Raw genomic sequence first — 19,016 nt, 5'->3', positions numbered from 1 at the left:
GCCCAGGACCAGCGGACTATGGCCCTGGCCCCACCAGAGAGGGCGGCACTCCAGCCCAGGGCCAGGAGACGGCCCAGCCCTGCGTGCCCGCCTGGGGTCTCCGTGCCCGTCCACTGTGCCCAGGCTGTATCACCAGAGGTCAGCTGAGGAGGCCAGGGCCCCTCTTCCCTGGACCCCAGGGCCTGCTCCTTGGGGAGTGGGGTACCCGGCCTCCATGGGTGCTGATGCTGGCCCCCGAGGGGGGAGGCTGGGCACGAGGAGGCCGGGGACCCCCCAGGGCCGCGGAGGGTGCTGAAGCCGGGCTGCCAGGAGCTGGGCCTGCTGCCCGCACAACGCCTGGCTCACACTCCGGAAGGAAAACACAGGAGGGGTGTTCCCGAAGTGGGGGTCAGGGCGCGAGGAAGCAGCGGAGGAAGTCGTGAATATTCAAATCCGCCCCGGGCCTGCCCCAAGGGGCCTGCTGGAGTCCACGAGGCTCTCGAAGTTCAGCACCGGAGAGGCCGCAGGGGACACCCCCGGCTGCCACCGCGGGATTCCCCCAAAATGGCTCCACGACACCACAGCCTGGGCCGGCGCGAGGACGCCACCCCCACCCGCCCCCACGAGGCGGAAACTTGAGAGCTCGGAGCCGGCAACTGTCATCTGGGGGGCGCGGGGCGAGCCCGCTCGGCGGAGCCGCCGCGGCCCGAACCGGGGTCCCGGGGCGCGATGGGGCGTGGGGCGCGGCCCGGGGCCCCGGAGGCCCTCGGCGGCGCCCCCCTCCCCCAGCGCCGCGGCCCGGCCGGGCGGGGAGCCCCCGCGCGGGGCGCCCCATTGTCTCGCCGCGCGCACACGCACCACACCCCGGCACCTGGGTCCGGGCCGGACCCGCCGAGGCGGCCGCTGCGCCCCGCGGAGCCGCGCCCCGCCCGCCCGCCCGCGCCCCCCGCGCCCCCGGCCCCGCGAGCCCGCGGCGCGAGACGCCCCACTCACCTGAGTTTCTCCATGTCTGCGGCAGAGGCCTGCGGGGAACCAAACAGAGGGTCAGCGCGCAGGGGCGTGCGCTCCGGCCGGCGGGCGGGGTCGGGCCCCGCGGGCCCCGCGGGCGCGGCGGGGCACGGTGCCCGCGGGGCTCGGCCGGCGGCGAGCCCGCGCCCGCGCGCCCCCGACCCCACCCTCGCCGCGGTCCCGGGGACTCGGGGTGCGCCGGGCCGCGGCCGAGTAACAGGTGAGCCCGCCCGGGCCGCCGCGCGCCCCGGCGCCGAGTTACGCCCCCCGGGGCGAGGAGGGGCCGGCCCGGGGACGCGGGCGGGCCGGCGCGGGCCCCCCGGGGGCTCGGCGGAAGGAGGGGGCCCCGGCCGGGTCCCGCGAACTCTCCCGCGGCCGCGGCCCTCGCCGCTCCCCGCCGCCCCGCCCGTTAACCCTCCAGCCCCGCGCCCCTCCCGGGGAAGTGGAGCCCCGGGATCGCGGAGCCCCCGGGCGGGAGGACGCGCGCGGGGGAGACTCGGGGCCCGCGGGGCGGCGGGCGCGGACACTCACGCCGCCGGGGGGTGGCATCGGGGGCCTCGCACTCTTCGGTCGGGGGCCCCGCGGGCCTCAGATTCCGGGGCTCGGGGCCTGGCGCGCCCCTCCCGGCCCGAGGGATTAACCCCTGCGCGCCGGGCTCGCCGAGGGGCTCCTGCCGGGCGTGCGCAGACCCGCCCGCGCGCTCGGGGACCCTCCCCGCCCAGCCCAGCCCCCGGGCCCCGCCGCGGCCGTTAACCCCGCGGGCGCCGGCGACACCCCGGCGGGCGGCGCGTCCTGGCGGCGGGGGGCGGGGCGGGCTCGGCGCCCGGGAGGCCGCTCCGGGCCGGCCCCTCCTGCGGGGTCGGGGCTGGGCGCGGGGGGCCGGGGCGCCGAGCCGGGCCCGCGCCACACACCTGGGAAGACTGGTGGCTGCCCATCCCGGCCCCTGCGCCGGGCGCCGCCGCGTCCGCCGGGAGCGCGCTCCGCTCCGGTCCGGGCCCGCCGCCTCCCCCACGGCCCCGCCGGGCGAGGGCGCAGCCCGGCCACCCGCGCCCCGCTGGAGGGCCCGGCCCGGCCGGGGCCACCGCCTCGCGGGCCGCCCTTCCTGGGGCTCCCCCGGGCGCGGCTTCCTCACCTGGAAGCTGGGGTCGCGCGGGGTGCCAAGGTCCTCTCGGCTGCCCTTCTGCGCCCGCGGGCTGCGGAGGGCTGGGGTCGGGGCAAGGACTTGCCAAGGAAATGATCCCCAAAGAGCTGGAGTTGGCGGCCAGGCGGAACCCCAGCGCTCCAGAAGTTGTGGAGACCTCGAGCCTGGACCGCCTCTGGGCACTGGCCTCCTGGCCGGCACCTCCCCCAGGCCCCTGATGCCTCGCGCGCCGGTCCCAGGTCCCATCACTGCCCGCAGCACACTCCATCCCAGCATACAGCAGGCGCTCAATAAACACGGATACCGCATGTCTGGAGCCCCCGGGGCTGCCCTGCCCTCTCCCTGCCTCTTCCTCTCCGGCTGTGCTTCCTGGCAGGAGCCCTGTCCCTTCACCAGGGCACCCCGGCGCCCAGCAGGCCTGGCCTCCACAGGGCCAGCTCAGGGTGGGAGGAGCCCAGCACTGGGGAGGGTCAGCCCCAAGCCCCAAAACCCAAGTGTTCCATCATTCACCGAGGTGCCTCAGGCCCTCATTCTCTCTGGGCTGAGTTCTTGGGGTGCAGAGAGGTGACCGATGAAGTGATCCCTGCCCCCCAGGGGCTAATGGTTGAGAAAAGAACCCCCAACAGCCCTGGGAGTCCACCCTCAGCAGAAAGGAAGGTGATGAAGCAGAGACCCCCCCAAGTCCTCACTGGCTCATAATGCTGCCCATCTGGCCCCAGGGAAGTGGTCACCCCTATTTTATAGACAAGTGAAGCAAAGTTCAGAAAGATGAGTCCTGCTGGGCAAGACCCCGTTCCCCAGAGGCCTTTCCCCCCAAAGCAGGGGACACCCTTCGCGTGTCTCCACTTGTCCCAATCACTCACAGTGAATCACCTGTCAGGGAGTTGGTCTCAAATTAATAAGAACGTATTAAAATTTAATTTTAAAAATCCAGTGTTAATTATTTATATCGAATGTTTCAGCTCTTCTAAAAGGCCTGTCTGGGGATTTCTCCTCCATAGAAGGACTCTAGAAGAGGCTGGTGAGTTGCCCTGTGGCATGGGATGGGGGTGGGGTGGAGGATGGTAGGGCAGGAATCCAGGCCTGGAAACTGGACATCACTTCCCTTCACTCCAGCTTCCAGACCCTGAAGCCTGGCTCAGTGTCCAAATTCTTCCCAGGCCCACTGTCTGGTGGGATAACCATTGTCCTTATCCGTAAAGGCTGCCTCCTCCAGGCAGTCCTCCATCCTTGGAAGCCCAGTGGGGTTTCACCCTCACACCAGAGGGACACTCCCTGGGGCAGGGCTTGTGTCTTTCCAGGCTGTGTCTGGCACCTCACCCAGGGGTGCACAGGAGGCTCTGTGTGTGTGACGAGCTGCCCGTGGTCAGGGAGCAGGAGAGCAATGAGGCTGGGCTGATGGGGAGCTGCTATGCCTTTGGCAGCCATCTTGGTGTTGGGCCAGGGCCACATGTTCAAGTCTTGACACTGAAATTCGCTAACCACAGATTTGGGGACGTTTCCAAGATGCCCTTACTTCTGCAGAACTTGTCCACCTGAGGGTAGCCCAGGCCTGCCTAATTGGGCTGGGCAGCAGGGCAGGGCACTGCCTGGATCTCTGGCCATAGGAGGTGTCCACGGCCTCCTCATTAGAGGAGGGTGGGTAGGGTAGGACCATGAATATTCAAATCCGGGCATGGGACCCCAGGCAAGTGGGGTCTCAGTGCTCTCCTGACACAGGCAAGGTACAGGGGGGCCTCAGGGTGCTGCTGGCCCTCCCGCCGCCCCACACTCACGGCCCGCGGCCTCTCCCTGCTCACACCTGTGCCCTCCCCATTGCCAGCCCTAGATGCTGCCGGTGGCTGGGGGACTGCAGCCCAGCAGCATCTTTGTTCCCCAACAACCTCACGGAGCCGGCACGTTGTCCCCTGGACATGCCACACGCCCCCACGTCTGCTCACCCGCCGGCCCCTCAGTGTCCTTGTCCCAGCTGGTCCCTCCCAGCCCCTGCGCTCCGCCCAGTTCCCGGTCAGCCACCTCTACCTCCCTCCTGCCACCCGCCTCCTTCCCGTCTTCCTGTGGGATGCTGGGCTCTGGGGAGGCCGCCTGGGCAGAAGGGGCCACCCACCCTTTATTCTGCAGCGAAATCAATTTACAGCTACAAAAAACAGAGGCTCCAGCAGGCAAAATCCTGCCATTTGTGCTCAGTCGTGGCGGGGTGAATACCGACTTGCCCTCCCTGACCTCTGGCCATACCCCCAACTGGCTCTCACCTGGCACACACCAGCCACACGGGCCCCCGGGTTGGTCCCAAGCTTGCCCACCTCACTTCTGCCTCAGGACCTTTGCACGTCTTCCTTCTGTGCCAAATGCTCCACCCACATCTTTACAAACTGGCGCCTCCCCCACCAAATGATGCCTCATCCCTTCCTGCTCTTGGTCCCCTGCCCTCAAGTCCCTCAGCCTGACCGCAGGGCCCTGCCTCAGGTGAAGGCACTTGCTCTTAGTCCCAAACCAAGAGTACCTGCTCCTCACCCTCGCCGCCAGTTTCTTCAGTTTCCCCTTTGTCCTGATCCCCCACCTCAAGGGAGGAAAGGAGCAGGAGAATATGGAAGCAGAGAGGAGGCCTGGGGCCAGGTCAGGCCTGGCCAATCCCTGCCCATGGCGGTCCCCTGGCCCTCCTGTGCTGTGTGACCTCGGGTCAGGCTTTCGACCGTCCGAGCTCACCCCTCCTCGGGCGGGGTGGAAAGTCCTCACGGGCATCACAAGCGACTAGTGACCTCCGCTCACCTTCCTGGGAGTGCCTGTTGTAGGGGTTCCGCAGTGAAGAGACTAGCGGGACTCAGCTCACGTGCTGGTGTTCACTGGGGGGGAGACAGACCCCACGGGACATCACCCTGCACCCCCCTGCGTCTGATGGACAGCTAGGACCGGGCTGAGGACCCCAACTCTCCACTTGAACTGCCAAGATGAAAAGTGAACAGACTGGGGAGCCAGTAGGGGAACAGACCCTGGAGTGGGGTTCCTGGTGATTTGGGGGGGCATCCAGTCACCAGTAAGGAGGAAGGGCCAAGTGGGGGGCCATGGTGGGCCTTCAATCTATCCTGAAGGGGTTGGAGGCCCCCATGGGCTGAAAGAGTGTGGAGGGTGCGCTCAGGGGTGAGTGCAGGTCCCGGGGTCCAGGCGGGTGGGGGTGGGGTGTAGGTGGGAGAAAGAACTGCCAGAGACCAGGTCAAGTGCTGGGGGCTGGGCAGCAGGTGGCTCGGGGAGCAGACTGGGGTTCAGGTCCAGAGGTCCCTATCAGACAACTCAGTAGGGATATGGACGAGGGTGTGAGTGGTGGGTTTGGGGTAAGAGGAGGGTGCAGGAGATGTGTGTCTGAGAGCCACCCCATGAGCGGGCTAGGGTGGGGGGCGATCGTGGGTAAGAGCAGGGGTTCGGCTACGGCCAGGTCAGAGGGCCTCACCGATACCTCCCCTGAGAGCCGCTGAGCCCCCAGCCAGAGGGCAGCTGGGCCCTGGCTGGCTGTCCCCCAGGAGGGGCTGTGGGGCTCCGGCCCCACCCTGCAGGCCCTACCGGGCCTGCCTTTCCCAGGGAGGGCGGTGCAGCGCACCAGGTTCGCGGCTGCAAACTGGCCTCCTGAGCTAAATCGGGCCTTCCAGCATGTTGAATTTGGCCTGCAAGAGGGTTTTAATTTTTTTTTAAAAAAAACATTTGAGCCAACATTTAAAAATTGGGAGCATTTACATTTTAAAATCCATATTTTTGGCTTCTACTGAAATTTTGGGAGATCTGGCAACTGCGGCCCACATTCCCACGTGGCAACCATCGGGGAGCTGGAAGCAGTCACCCTCTCCAGAGGCACCTCAGGGGTACCATTCACACTCAAGTTTGTCCTACAGGTAGGGAGACTGAGGCCCAGAGGGTGGAGGACTTGCTGGGGTCACATGGTGGGAAAGCCCCTGGCACAGAATCCAGCCACAGCTCTGGGGACTTCCAGGTTGGCATGGGGGGCCTGTCATGCCCCACCTGGGTGCTTCAGAGCCCCCAGCACCCCCTCCTTCTGTGGTCCTGTCCTGTGCTTCCTGATCTCTTTCTCTGACCCCTTTGCTCTCTGGAAGTGGCTGGGTTGAGTCATTCACACTATAGTATGAGTTAGGGTTGGTACCAGGTCTGTGGGTAGTGATAGCTGGAGGCTCCACAGAACTTCCATGTGACTTTTTCTTTGCTGGACAATGAGAGGGAGGGCCATGGACCTACCTGTGACCACACAGCTGGATGGCGCAGGGCGAGGACTGAAATTCCAGGCCCTCCCCCGTCTCCCCAAGGTGGATAATGATGGCGCTGCAGGCATCGCCTTAGCAAGCGCTTTCTGGCTGATGACTGGAAGCCAGGGGTCGACCTTGCTTCCCTGAAGCTCCACCCCACTCTAGGAACTCTGCTGGGGACACAAGCCTGTCCAGGGTAGGGGGGCAGGGGCACAGGCACTTCACCACCATCAGCTTGAGCATTGGGCTCCTCCCAATCTCCTGCCACCTCCAAGTGCCCCCCACCCCCCGACACATGAAGGCACTGAGGGCACGTGGGCGGCCTGGGCTCACTGGGTCAAGGCTCATCCCAGCCGGGCCCACTGCGCTGAGCCCCGAGCCTCAGCCCCTGCTCTGGGTGGGCCTGCTCCCAGGTCTCCCGGAGCGACATCCCGAGTCTTGGATGTGAGGTGGGAGCCCCGGGACCCAGCACGTGACGGACAGCGGGTGGCTGAGGCAAGGGCAGATGCCCACCTCCATCTTGAAGGAGTCCTGCTCCCCGGCACTCACTGGGGCGCGGCGGTGCCCAGAGTGAGGCGTGCTGAGCCCAGCGTGGAGGAGAGGCGGGCCCAGGGCGCCGGCCCTGGGAGGCCTCGTGTGACAAGCAAAGGAAAAACTGCCCCCGCAACCGGCTCTCCACCACTGGGGCGGCGACCTGGGCAGGCCCAAGAGCAGATGGCAAGCCCTGAACTGAGTGGCCGCGGAGTAGACGTCCCGGCGGAGCCCGGGGAAGGGTGGGCGGGCTTCCCCGGGCTCCCACTCGTTGCTGTCCCAGCTGTTCCCTGAGAACAGCGAAGCCGAGGCGGCGGCAGCGCGGGGGGAGGTGAGATGCCTGGGCCCAGCCCCAGCCTCTCCGAGTGACCTGTCTGTGCCTCAGTTTCCTCCTCTGCACAGGAGCTGAATGACTGCCCCCTCCCGGGGGTGCCCAGAGGCTTGGGATCAAGAACTTAGAGCAGCCGTTCTAAGGATAGCCGTGAGGGGGCTGTGGGGCGGGGAGGGGGTCTCCTGCCCTCCCCCTCAGGGCAGCCTTTCTGGGAGGGGCCTGGTCCAGATCCCTGCCAACCTAGCCCGAGGTCCTCACCCTGGTCCTGTGCCAGAAGTCACGTCCTGACAGGCCGGCGGGACAGACAGTCCAGAACCCACCCAGCCCCGGGGGACACAGAGGGCGCGGGGGACAGAAAGTCAGCACCAAGGTGCCCCTGTCCAGACGCTGTCCACTCCACCCCCGAGCGTGGCTAAGTAGGTCTTTCCATAGCTTTTTGATTATCTGTCTGTTCGTCTGTCTGAGGCCAGAGGGGGCGTGTGGAGGGGGTGCTGAGGGCTAGGAAGACCCTTGAATGTAGGTCTGAAGCCCCCCGGCGTGAGCAGCAGCAGGCACAGCCTCAGCTCGCAGCCCCATACGGTGGGCGCAGCTGCGAAGACCCAGCGGGACAGGGACGGGGCTGTGACTGGCTACTGTACATGGAGGTGTCAGGCTCGAAAATTCAAAAGGGTGATCCCATGAATCCGGGGTAAACCACCCAGGGCCCGCCGACATGCTGTGGGGTAGTATTAGTTTGCTATTATTGTTTCCTTGTCTGCATTCAGTCCAAAAATATTCTGCCTGCTCCAGAATCGGAAATTTCACCTTAGAGATTCATTTCTTTGGTACTAACTGCTGCTCCTATTAGATGTATTACGAAACAGGTATAATGAGGGAGCTTGGAGGGTCAGACGGGGCTTGGCACATGGAATGGGGAGGGAAGGGGCCACCACAGACCAGCTGCCTGAGGGGGGCTGGGCTGGGCCGACACTCACCTGGCCGGGAGGCCTCCGGGGGGAGACGGCTTGGCCTCCTTGCTGGCCACTGGTCTCCACAGGCCGGCGTGGCCTGACTCTGCTCGCACCCTCAGCTGCTGCCTCGCCAGCCAGTGGGGGGCCCAGGACCAGGATCTTCTCTGGGGCTGCAGTTCGCACAAGGGGTCCCTGGGCCAGGCCTGGACCTCGCACACTGGGGGAGGGCTCCGGGCTGTGGCCTCTGGGGCCCCGGAGGACCTCTAGGGTCCCGGGGGCCAGGACCCGCACAGAGACCTCATCAAGGAACCTGGAGAAGGGCAGTCTGGCTTCCTGCCGGCGGCCCAAGCAGGCGAGGGGGCAGGTGGCAGGCCTGTTACCCACGCTCAGGGGCTCTGGGGGGAAGGGCAGGCCAGGCGCTGCCCGTGTCTTCTCCTGGCCAGGGCGGGCTGCCCAGCTGGATTGTGATGTCTGGCCCTCAGGGCTCCGACTGGGGTTGGGACTTGCCTTGTAGCCCCGAAAGTCCTCCCTGCGTGCCTCATTCCTGGGAGGCCCGGGCCTGGGCTCCAGGAGGCAGCTGTGGCCGTCCTGAGGGGGGCTGCTGGGATCCCAGCCCTGGACCCGGGAGCAGGCCCCAGAAAACATCCTCCTTGCTCGGGCCAAGGCCAAGCCTCTCCAAGCACCTCTCTGACCCCTGCTTCTCTCCTCCCGCGGGGCTGGGAGCCTGTGCCCTCTCTGGGCAGGGCTGCCTGGCAGCTCACTGGCCGGAGTGATGAGCTGGATGCCCATCGACCCAAGAGCACGTGGCAGGACGGCCTCCCACCCCCACATTGATTCTCACTAAATGGGAATTTGGCTCCAGGGCTTAGAAAGTGCTGGAGAGGCGAAGGTCATGTCTGGGCTCCGTGTCTGCCGGGCTGTGTGTGGGGGTGCAGGCTGCGCTGAGTGAAGACCTGCCAGATGCAGAGAGGGGCTCTGGGCTGGGCCTCACACACCCGCTCACAGTGGCCCCTGTCTCATCTGCCAAGGGCAGTGGTCCAGGGACATGGCGAGGCAAGTGGCGAGAGATGGCCACAGTCACGGCGCGTGGGAGGGGAAGCCAGAATGACCCAACTGGCAAAAGGGGCGGGCGTGGCGGAGACCGCTAGCGGCCTGCTGTTCTCCCGCCCTGCCTATTCAAGGGCCCTTACTGCATTCTGGAAGGCGGGATACCCAGCTAAAATACTGCATTTCCCAAGCTCCTCTGAAAGCCAGGGGTGCACAATGATCTAACAGAAGCTGTGGGTGTGCCACAGCGAGCGCTCCCTGGAAGGGCTCAGGCAGCTCGCCTGTACCCCTTTTGTTCCCACTCCCCGTCCTCCTGATTCTTACCTGGAACACGGAAGTGATGGGTGGAGATGCCGCAGTTACTGTGTGCCATGAGGCCGGCTTGTGGCAGAAGCCACATGGAAAAGATGGAGGAGCAGAAAGAGAACAGGTACCTGGGTGCCCGATGACCACTCAGTCATCTCCGCGGCTTCGGGCCACCTGCCTCCGGCGCTTTTTTAACTGGAGGGAGAAACCCTCCCCGCCCCCATGCTTTATTTGTCATGCTTGTTTCTGCTGTCACTAGCAGCGGTGGGCAGCCCCTTGGTGATACACGGGACTCAGGGGAGGAGCAGCGGTTGGTTAAAACTGTGAGGCCAGAGCCTGCGGCCTGTGCAGGTCCAGGAGCATCAGAGGGCAGAGGGGCCGGAGGAGGTTATCCCGGGGGAGGGCCGGCCAGGCCTGGCACTTTCCTCCCCAGCTTGTAGGAGACACGCCTGTCCCTAGCATCTCCGGAAGCCAGGGGTCCAGGCAGGACTCGGGGTGGAGCTGATGGGCACTGGGGTCCAAGAAAGACTCGCTTTGGTGGCCAGAGGTGGCCACCAGCACCATCCCTGGCACGGCCTCTGGTGCTGCCCAGCACGGCCTCCTTGGCACTGCCTGCTCACGGAAGCCCCGCGTCGAGTGCTGGGACTCCTCTTTCCTGCGCTCAGTCGATTATCCCTCCGGGTGCCCGAGAACTCCATGCGCTCCGCTGCCCAAGACAGGGGTGGGCACTGCCTGGAACCCTCCTTCTCCCCTTCTCAACGCCGCGCCTGATGTCCAGGCCTGGCAGTTCACCTTCTCCTCCACCTGCTCACCTTCCTCCATCCCCACCACCACCTTGCTGCTCCCTGGTACTGCCATGTCTTACCTGGACACCTGCAAAACCCTCCCTGGGGCCCCTCACCCGATGCTGGTCCAGCTCGGTCCATCGCACTAAAACCTCCAGCATGACCTTTTAAGATCACAGACCAAATGACCACACAACATCGCACGACCACCCCCCGATGGCCCTGTGTCTTCACCCGGTTCTTGCCTCGCTAAGCCCTGTCTGTCTCAGGGCCTTTGCACTGGCTGTTCCCTCTGCCGGGAACCCTCCCCCTCCCCCCCACTAACTCCCAGGTAACTTTCAGAGCCCCAGTTCATCCCCGTCCAGCCCCAGATTACATCAGGCACCCCTACAACAGCCTCATATAACCTGCTCTCGCCATAACACACTCCAACCACAACACGCATTTTCCATCACGTGTTTATTCTCTGTGCCCCGAGAATGTAAGGCCCACTGTCCCGGGTCTCTGCGCACAGAGTAGCAGTTCTTGGATGGATGGATGGACGGATGGATGGACGGACGGATGGATGGATGCATCAAAGTTCAGGCCATCAGATGATAAGCATCGCCACCCTGAGTGGACAGGCTCTGGGCTGCTGGGCGCCAGGAAGGAGAGGGTGGGGTCAGGGACCTCAGGCTCTTGAGAGGGCACAGAGACCATCTCCCCACCCCGCAGCCCCTGCATGGGCAATCCTTGAAACCCGGCCATCCTCCCCAGCAGCAGCCATCCAGGCCCTGCTCCCGCCCCCTTGGGAAGGTGCCTTAGAGGCAGCCAATCCAGGCCAAACCCCCTCCGCCACCCCAACAGGACCCTGAGTAGGACAAGTGACCACCAACAGTCACCTCCGGACAGCAGTGCCCAGCCCCCTGCAGTGACGGGAAGTGGTTCCAGCGGACTCGTGCTGGGTACCTTCAGCACTGACCTGGCACCTAGTAGGACCACAGACTCATCAGCATGGGGGGCTCTGATGTGTCCACTCCTCTAGCATGCAGGGGCAGGAGGGCCGTGGGAGCCCTGGCCAGCTGGTCCTGCGAGCCTCTCCCAGAGTTGCTGGCGGCATCAGGCAAGTTCCTGTTGCCATAACAACCCACTGGCTCCCAGCCGCCTGGGCTCGGGCCCCAAGGATGCTGCTGGCTGCGGTGGTGGCTGGTGGCTGGGCGCTCACCTCAGCAGCAGCAGCAGGAGCAGTAGTGGGGCTGCCCTCCTACAGGGGGACCCACCCCTCGCTCCCCTGCTCCAGCCCCACTCCCCGAGTTCACTGCTCCTCCTGGCCACACAGGCACGTCATCGCCCTGAATCCTTGCCAGGCCTCGGGGAGTGGGTCAGCCGCAAACTCTGTGGGATGTCTTATGCTACAAGGAGCAGTCTCAGGGAGCAAACTCTGAGGGCGCAGGGCTCAGAAGCAGCAGATCCAGGCCAGAACCCCAGAGGTCATGCATTCAGCCCTGCTTCCTCCCAGGACCCCACCCGGCTCCCAGGGTGCAGAGCTGGCTCAAGAGCTCCAAGACAGGAAGGACACACGCGCCATCGCCCCGGGGGCTGGAACAGGAAGGCCTGGCCACGCACCAGAGGGACCCTGCAAGACAGGCAGTGCACCGGGGAGTCCACTAAGCACCCCCAGCATCTCCTTATTGACCGCTGACACTACTTCCCAGCAGGTCTCCCCGCCCTATTTCTGTTGCCCCAAACAGCCTTGTGCCAGGTTCTCTCTCTGGACAGGACAGTGGACCCGCCGGACGCCTCCCTCTGGCTGGGACAGGAGTTTCCGTGACCACCCCACTCACAGCCAGGTCCCTGGGGTCTGAGGATTCCCACACGCGTCCACACTGGCCTGAGTACCCTCTGGGGCGGCCGCTGGCCTTGGCCCTCTTGGTGCCCCGGGTCATCCCCGCACGAGCCCCGTGATGTCCGCACCCTCCAGGAGCCCCTCGGATCCCCCAGCTCATCCTCTAGCCTCCTGGGGCTGCACACTCATGGTGCGCCGGGGAGGCCTAGTGGCCCCCACCCCTTCCCGGCCTGTTGCATCCTCACGGGGCATCACAGAACCAGGACAGGGGCTTTGTGAGCAGACGCCAGCCTCGCGGGAATCAAGCTGCTCTGCACCCATGCAGCCAAGCACCGGCCCCTCGGCACACTGCTCCCAGGTGTGCCCGCCGTGCAACAGCAGGCCCCGCGCCTGGGCTGGCGTCCACTGAAGGCATGCACACCCTCCGCTCGTCCTCTCGTCGCCAGCTGGCACCCACCCATCTGTATGCCCAGCCCCGCTGCTCCTGTCTCCTGTCCAGGCATCCACCTGTCCATCCACAGGTGTGTCCATCCACTGACGCACGTCCGTTGGTGCCCGAGCCCCCCACCCGGGCGTTCATTTACACGCACTCGTGCTCCCACCCGGCCGCTCCCCAGCCTCTCCGCCCCTTCACTCCCGCACCCGCCACCTAACTGGCACCCCTCAGGCCGCAGCTGCCGTCCCCAACACGCATCATGCACCGATCCCCTCAGTGCCCACCCTCTCCATGCCCTCTCCAGGCTCTGAGGGTCCACCCGTCCCTTTATCCAGCCATCTGCTGACATTTGTTCATCCATTTTAGATCTTTCCATGCATTCATCCAGCCGCCTTGCACAGGCCTCAGAGACCCGTCTTCTCGATTACCAGCCCACCCATGTGTCCATCCACTGACATCTTGTTCTACCCGTCAGGTCTTGTATCTCCCTTCACCCACCCACCCTCCCACCCACAGAACATCCACCCACCCATCTACCCACCCAGCCATCCCCCCACCCTAGTCTACCTCGCCACTATAGCCTCCGTCTCTCTTTCCATCCCTTAATTTTCTCACAGCGCTGTGCTCACCCCGCTGCGCCACCGGAGAGGCCCTCCATCCCTCGATTTTCTATCCATGTTCCTGTCCATGCGTCACTGGCCCATCCTGCCCATGCTTCCCATTGCCCGCCCGCTGGCCCCAGGTCCACCCCACACTGCCTCTCCGCCTTGGGCCCCATCTTCCGAGCACACGCCCCGCGGCATGACGGAGACTGTCTGTCTTCCCCAGGCAGGAGGGCCCAGGTTGACCCTGCCCTGTCCCTGCCCTGGCTCAGGGGCTGCTCTTTGAACAAGTGAGTGCAGTTCTGCCTAGCTCGCAGTGGGGACCCGCCGATCCCCACCCTGAGAGGCCCCCAGGGGCTGAGTACCAGCCTCCAGACTCATGGTCTACAGGGGCTGGGCCACTGCTGGGGGCAGGGAATGTCCCAGCACGCCCCAGCACCTGCCACCCCGGTCGAGGTCTGTCTCCCCGAGACTGCACTCTTGAAGGGCAGGTAAGATTCACCTAAGTGGCCTCAATGAAGGACATGGGTGGGGTCACGGGGCGGGCATACCAGGTGAAAGCAGGGTTTATTTGCTCACTCGCTCGTTCATTCATTCCTGTAACACTGAGGCAAGAGCTCTGGGCAGCCTCTCCCACCACAGGCTGCATCAGAGCCTGCCTGCAGGCCAGGGGATTCACTCCCCTGAGTGTGAGAGGAGTCGCCCCCTAGACATTGCGCCCCAGAGAGGGGAAGGCCTTGCTTGAGGTCACAGCAAATCAGTGGCTGGGGAGGAAGTAGCATACGAGGCTCCAGACTCCGGTGCAGGCCTCTGCACCAACTAATGACCAGATCCAGGGAAGAAGGGGGAACCATCGGGTACTTGGGCAACTGTAGGTCAACACACCGAGCTTGGGGTCACCCTCAGATTTGTTTCTGGGGATCCTGATCTGCTTCAGGGGGGAGGAGCCACCGCTCCCTGTCATGGACACACCCTTGACCTCCACACCTGGCAGGACTCTGTACCCACTGCATTCTGCCTTCCACGGCCAGGCCTTTGCTCATCTCCCCTCACCCAACCAAAGCCTACTCAGCCCTCAGGCCTGGGATCTGGAAAAGTATTTCTGGTCTGTGTCCCAACAAGCCACGGATTCATGGACAGCTTTTCTCCCCTCCCAATATCCCCCATCCACCCACCCACCCACCCATCCATATATCCGGGTCCTAAGTGCTCTAGGAGTAGGGGTGCTACTTCAAAGTGTTGCCATGGAGATTACACATGAAATGCTTTTACTGGGCCTAGCACATAGTAGCTGATCAACAAATGGTAGCAATGGCCAGATCCTGTGCCAGAGTCTTCGAGAGAGAATGGGATCCTCTTCCAGGCACTGACCCAAGTCCCATCCCCAACCTGGAACACTTTCCCAGTCCATGGCCCGGCCCAGGCAGCCCTGGTTGAGGTTCCAAGGAGCCCTCCCGCCCCCCAGCACCCAGGTGCTAACAGTTCCAGGTTCTGATGGTGAGAGGGACACAGCACAGGAATCTATAAATATGAGACAATGGCCCTGGAGGGTCCCCCACCACGGTGCCGCCGCCCCTCGCCCTGCGCTGAGTGCTGAGCAGTGGGGAGAAGCCACATCTGCCACTGTGCTTGCTTTGCTGTGCCGCCCTGATTATAGTGAGAGTCGGGAAAATTAAGGGTTTTCGGGGATGCTGCCAGGGTCCTTGCTGCCGTCTCTCCGCCCTACACGTCACAGATGCCAGGCGGATCCGCCTCTGATGGCCACTCGCCCCAGCCGGCAGCGCCACACCCAGCCTGGCGGGGACAGGTCCCAGCTCACAGGGGTTCTCCCACCGGTCTGGAGGGAAGGGTCTCCACTCGGGCAGGGGGTGCGGAGACGCCGGCCCAGGGAAGGGAATGGGCTCGTCCAGTCTCCGTGAACCTCTTCAGCCCCGTGGACAAGGTCTAGGGCATTGCCAGGGAAGGCGCCAGGCAAGGCCTTGACCCTGCGGTCACAGACCGAACACAGGGCAGGCTCAGCTGACCTTGACCATGCAGGGCCCACATTTGCACAGCTCCTCCTTCAGTCACCCCCTCTCACTCCGGGGCGCCTCCTCTGCTCCTACCCTGCCGGCTGGGAGCCTCTGGGATGTCACCCACGCTGTTCCTGCCCCAAAGGATCCACACTGGGGATGGGGTGGGGCGCAGACAAGGCAGGAAACACCTCCAAGCCAGGCAGGAAGCGGAAACGCTGGGGCAGAAATTCCCATCCAGCGTGCCTGCTGGTGCTCGGGGAGCGCGCGGGCTGGTGAGCAGCCCAGGGCCAGCCCTGGCCTCCCTAGGCCTCAGTTTCCCCTGCTCTGAGGAGAGGGCTGGTGCCTGGCCTGCAGGTACTGAACCACAGCGAGGGGCCGGGGACGGCGCGTGCGCCCGCGCTGCAGCAGCTCCACGAAGCAGCCCCCGGCCGGCCGCCTTCGGGGTCCCCGGCCTTCCCGCACCTCACCCCGCGAGTCTCGGCGCCCCCCAGGCAGGGCAGGAGGAGGCCTGCCCCCCGCCCCCACCTGCCCGGGGGCGCAGCACCCCCAGACCCCCAGGCCGGGCCCGCGCCCCCGTCCCCAGCGCCGCGGCTCCCTCGCCCCAGGGACGCGCGCGCTGGGGTGAGGCCCCCCCAGCCAATCGCACCCCGCGCGGGGACCCGCCGCCGCAGGGGGATGGGGGGCCGCGCGGCGCGCAGAGGCCGAGTCCCCGCCCCGCCAGGGTGAGCGGCGCCCGGGAGCGCCCCGCGGCTCGCGGCGGGGGGAGGCGGGCGAGGCGGGGCCGGCCCCAGAGGGGCGCGCGGGCGGGAGCCGAGGCCGGACGCCGTCCCCTCGGGGGGGGGGGGGGGGTCGGCGGCCTCGGGCGCGGGCAGGGACCGCCCCGGGCGTGGGTGGCGCCCGCCCCGCCCCGCCCCCGCGCCCGCCCGCGCCCGCGCCCGCCCTCCCGGCGCGCAGGTACTCACCGCCCGGCGGAGCCGGCCCGGCCGGCGGCTGCCCGTCCACATGGCCCCGGGGCCGGCGCGCGCGCCGCTCGCCGCTCGCCGCTCGCCGCCGCCGCCCGCTCGGGGCCCGCCGCCGCCCCCGGCCCGCGCCCTCCCCGCGAGGCCGAGCGCACGGGGAGCTGGCGCGGTCGGGGCTCCCCCCGCCCCCCGGCTTCCCGCAGGGAGCGCCCGCCCCCCGCCCCAGCCCGGCTCCCCGCCAGTCCCGGCCCCGCGCAGCCGCGGCTGGTTCCGCGGCTCCCCCCGCGGCGCCCGGCCCGGGCTCGCTGGGGGACGCGGGGCGGGTCCGGAGGGCGCGGGGCCGCGGGCCGGGCGGGCGGCGCCCCGGGAAGGAGGGAGCCCCCGAGCTGAAGGGCGCGCGCGGGAAGGGGGGAGCTGGGCGCGCGGCGGGGGCGCGAGTGAGCGGGAATGAATGAGCGCGCGGGAGCCTCGTGGCGTGAATGGCCCTCAGGGCCGACCCGTCCGGCCCACTCATGCGCTCACCCCCTCCGCATGTGCTGGGCTCCTGCTGTAGACCCTGCGCTGGGCCTGCGCCCGGCCGGCTGCCCGCTCCCACCGCAGGCCCGCCCCGGCCCGGTTCCACCTGCGCGCTCAGGTGGGCCCCCAGAGGAGGGCTTGCTTCCTGCCAGGTAGCCCCAGCTTCCCAGTGGTGGAAGGAGGGGAGCAAGCCTGCACTGACTGGGGCTGGCTTAATCCCACCCCCCCAATGCCTTTCTAGGGGCGTTGGCCTTGGCGCCTTTGGCAGATGGGGGGACTGAGTCTCGAAGAGGGGAGTCTCTTGTGTGAGCCCACTCAGCACATGGGGGGCTAAGCTGGCATTTCACCGGGAGGGATTTCCTCCTGGGGTGTTCTCATGAGGCGCCAGTGCAGGGGCAGTGCTGGTCCCAGGGACTTGGTGGGTGCACCCCCTTACTGTCCACTGGGGCCCAAGGCTGGCCCAGTTGGGGTCTTGAGAAAGGGTGGGTGTGAAACGCCCTGTTCCTCCAGGAGGTTCTGGTGGTTGGGCCGGTGATTCTGATGGCCCAAGCCAGGCCAGAGCCGCCCCCAGGGACCAGCCTGGGCTCTGGGGGCATCCAGGCTCCCTGGACAGGGGCAGTCGGCAGCCCGGCCACTCAGCAGCACACGGACCTGGGAGAAAGCACAGGGGTGCAAGTGGGGACCCCAGCGGTGGAGAGAGGCCACCAAGCACAAGCGGGTGCTGTCCTCCTCCAGGACCCGGGGGTCTCAGCTCAAGTATGCTGACGCCGGCCACGTGGCCGTGGGAGGAGGCACCGGACACTCTGCCACTCTTCCCTGGGAGTCGTCATGACATGGGCCTGCCTCTGACTAGGCCCAGGGCTCAGCCTGGTGCCCCCAGGCGTCACATTGCTATGGCCCCGCCGGCCCCTGCGGCTCTCAAGTGTGTGCTTCGCAGCCTCGGCCACTGTGTGCGGGGCGGGCTGCGTACAGGTGCAGAGAGAGGTGTTCGAGCTACCCTGAGCCCCCAGGGAGGTCACTGGGTAACAGCAGGTGAAGGGGGGCCAGGGGGCCTGCAAGTTCCAAGGTCGGGGTGCACATCAGAGGACACCCTTCTGCCTCCCTCCCACGTGGGGCAGCTCAGGGTGCCTGCTCTCTGTCCCGCCCTGCACAGAGGATTGTTCTAGGATCTCCCTAGGGCTGGGCTCTTCACTTGGGGCCCCGGGGCCCCCTCATGAGTAGGGGAAGCTCTGAGCCCTGCACCCTTGGGGTCTGGTCCCTCAGTACACGTATAGAGCTAAGGCCCGCGGGAGGCATGGAGTGCCCAGGAAGGTCCAGCCCCCGAGGGGACACCAATAATGGGGACAGAGTGTGCGTGCGGAGCCTGCCCACAGAACCCCCCACCCCCACTGGTCCTGCTCAGATGGTGCCAGAACGTTCACCATCCTTGCTGGCTCTGCTGCTGCCAACGCTGCAGATGGCTGGGGAGGCGGGGGCGGGGAGGGGGTGGGGGCGGCCCTGCCTCAGCTCAGACAACTTGCAGACTTGAGCTTGGGCCTGGGGAGGGCCCCTACCCCAGGCTGCGCTGCCTTGCACCCTCTCCTCTAGTCCCACCCTGCAGCCCTCTCCTTCCCTCCTCCCAGCTCAGCCATGATGGAAGGAGGGGAGCAAGGCTGTCCTGACTGTGGGTCCTAATTAATCCCCTTAGAGACTTTCTGGGGGAGGTGGCCCCAGGTGCCTCAGGGGAGAACTGAGGCTCTGAGAAGCTAAGTCTCTTGCCTAAGGCATTTAACAAATAGAGGGCAAACTAACCTATCCCCCTATCTCAGGCAGTCACCCAGGCCTTCCACGGGACCCACCCCAGGTTGTACCAGAACCAGAAGGTGCAGCCTGAAGAGCCTTGCAGCGTGGGCTGCTCCCCCAGGGCCCTGCAGCCATTGCAAACAGAGCCTGGCGCACCCGACATCCAGGCAGGCTTCCTGAAGGAGGTGGAATTTCAGCTGGGGGCGGGGGTGGGAGAAGGAATACAAGAGACAGGACTTGGAGACCCTGCCCTGAGCTGTGTATGTCCCTTGTCCCCAAGCCCCTTGCCTTCATCTGAGCATCATACCACCCCCTATTTCTCAGGCCCATACCCCCACCCCCTATTTCTCAGGCCCATTTCCTGGTTTTATTTACTGCGTGCCTCTCACCATTCTCTGATTATTTACGTGTGTACGCTGATCTCTCCAGCTGGAGTGTGTGCGCCGAGATCCTGGCGTGGGGGCGGGGAGGTGAGCACACAGTGAATGGATGAATGGGTGGTGGGAAGGAAGGTGGAGGAGGCTGGCGTGACGCACAGCTGCTGGTGGCGGTGGCT

The 19,016-nt window shown here is 65.9% G+C and overlaps 1 protein-coding gene and 1 long non-coding RNA gene across 4 annotated transcripts in view; one reads left to right on the top strand and one right to left on the bottom strand.

Annotated features, from left to right (window-relative positions):
• BEGAIN (brain enriched guanylate kinase associated) overlaps nt 1-1,587 on the bottom strand; it is a 23,786-nt gene extending 22,199 nt beyond the window's left edge. Inside the window, 2 exon segments of the mRNA XM_037503902.1 lie at nt 973-1,001; nt 1,519-1,587. Of these exon segments, the coding sequence (XP_037359799.1) occupies nt 973-1,001; nt 1,519-1,536 (47 nt within the window). The 5' untranslated portion in view covers nt 1,537-1,587.
• On the top strand, nt 955-19,016 carry LOC119239391 (uncharacterized). 3 transcript variants are annotated; one of them, XR_008550747.1, is made up of 4 exons: nt 955-1,022; nt 3,091-3,149; nt 5,898-6,009; nt 18,487-19,016. It is a non-coding gene; the product is annotated as an uncharacterized LOC119239391 (long non-coding RNA). The 3 variants fall into 3 exon arrangements; XR_005123846.2 differs by lacking the exon at nt 955-1,022 and adding an exon at nt 1,170-1,207; XR_005123847.2 differs by lacking the exons at nt 955-1,022; nt 18,487-19,016 and adding exons at nt 1,170-1,207; nt 9,573-9,667.

This window comes from Talpa occidentalis, unplaced genomic scaffold (assembly GCF_014898055.3).
Source record: "Talpa occidentalis isolate TD23 unplaced genomic scaffold, MPIMG_talOcc4v2.1 talOcc4.11, whole genome shotgun sequence".
Lineage (NCBI taxonomy): Eukaryota > Metazoa > Chordata > Mammalia > Eulipotyphla > Talpidae > Talpa > Talpa occidentalis.
The sequence above is the reverse complement of the archived record's forward strand: the minus strand, read 5'-3'. Positions and strand labels throughout refer to the sequence as shown.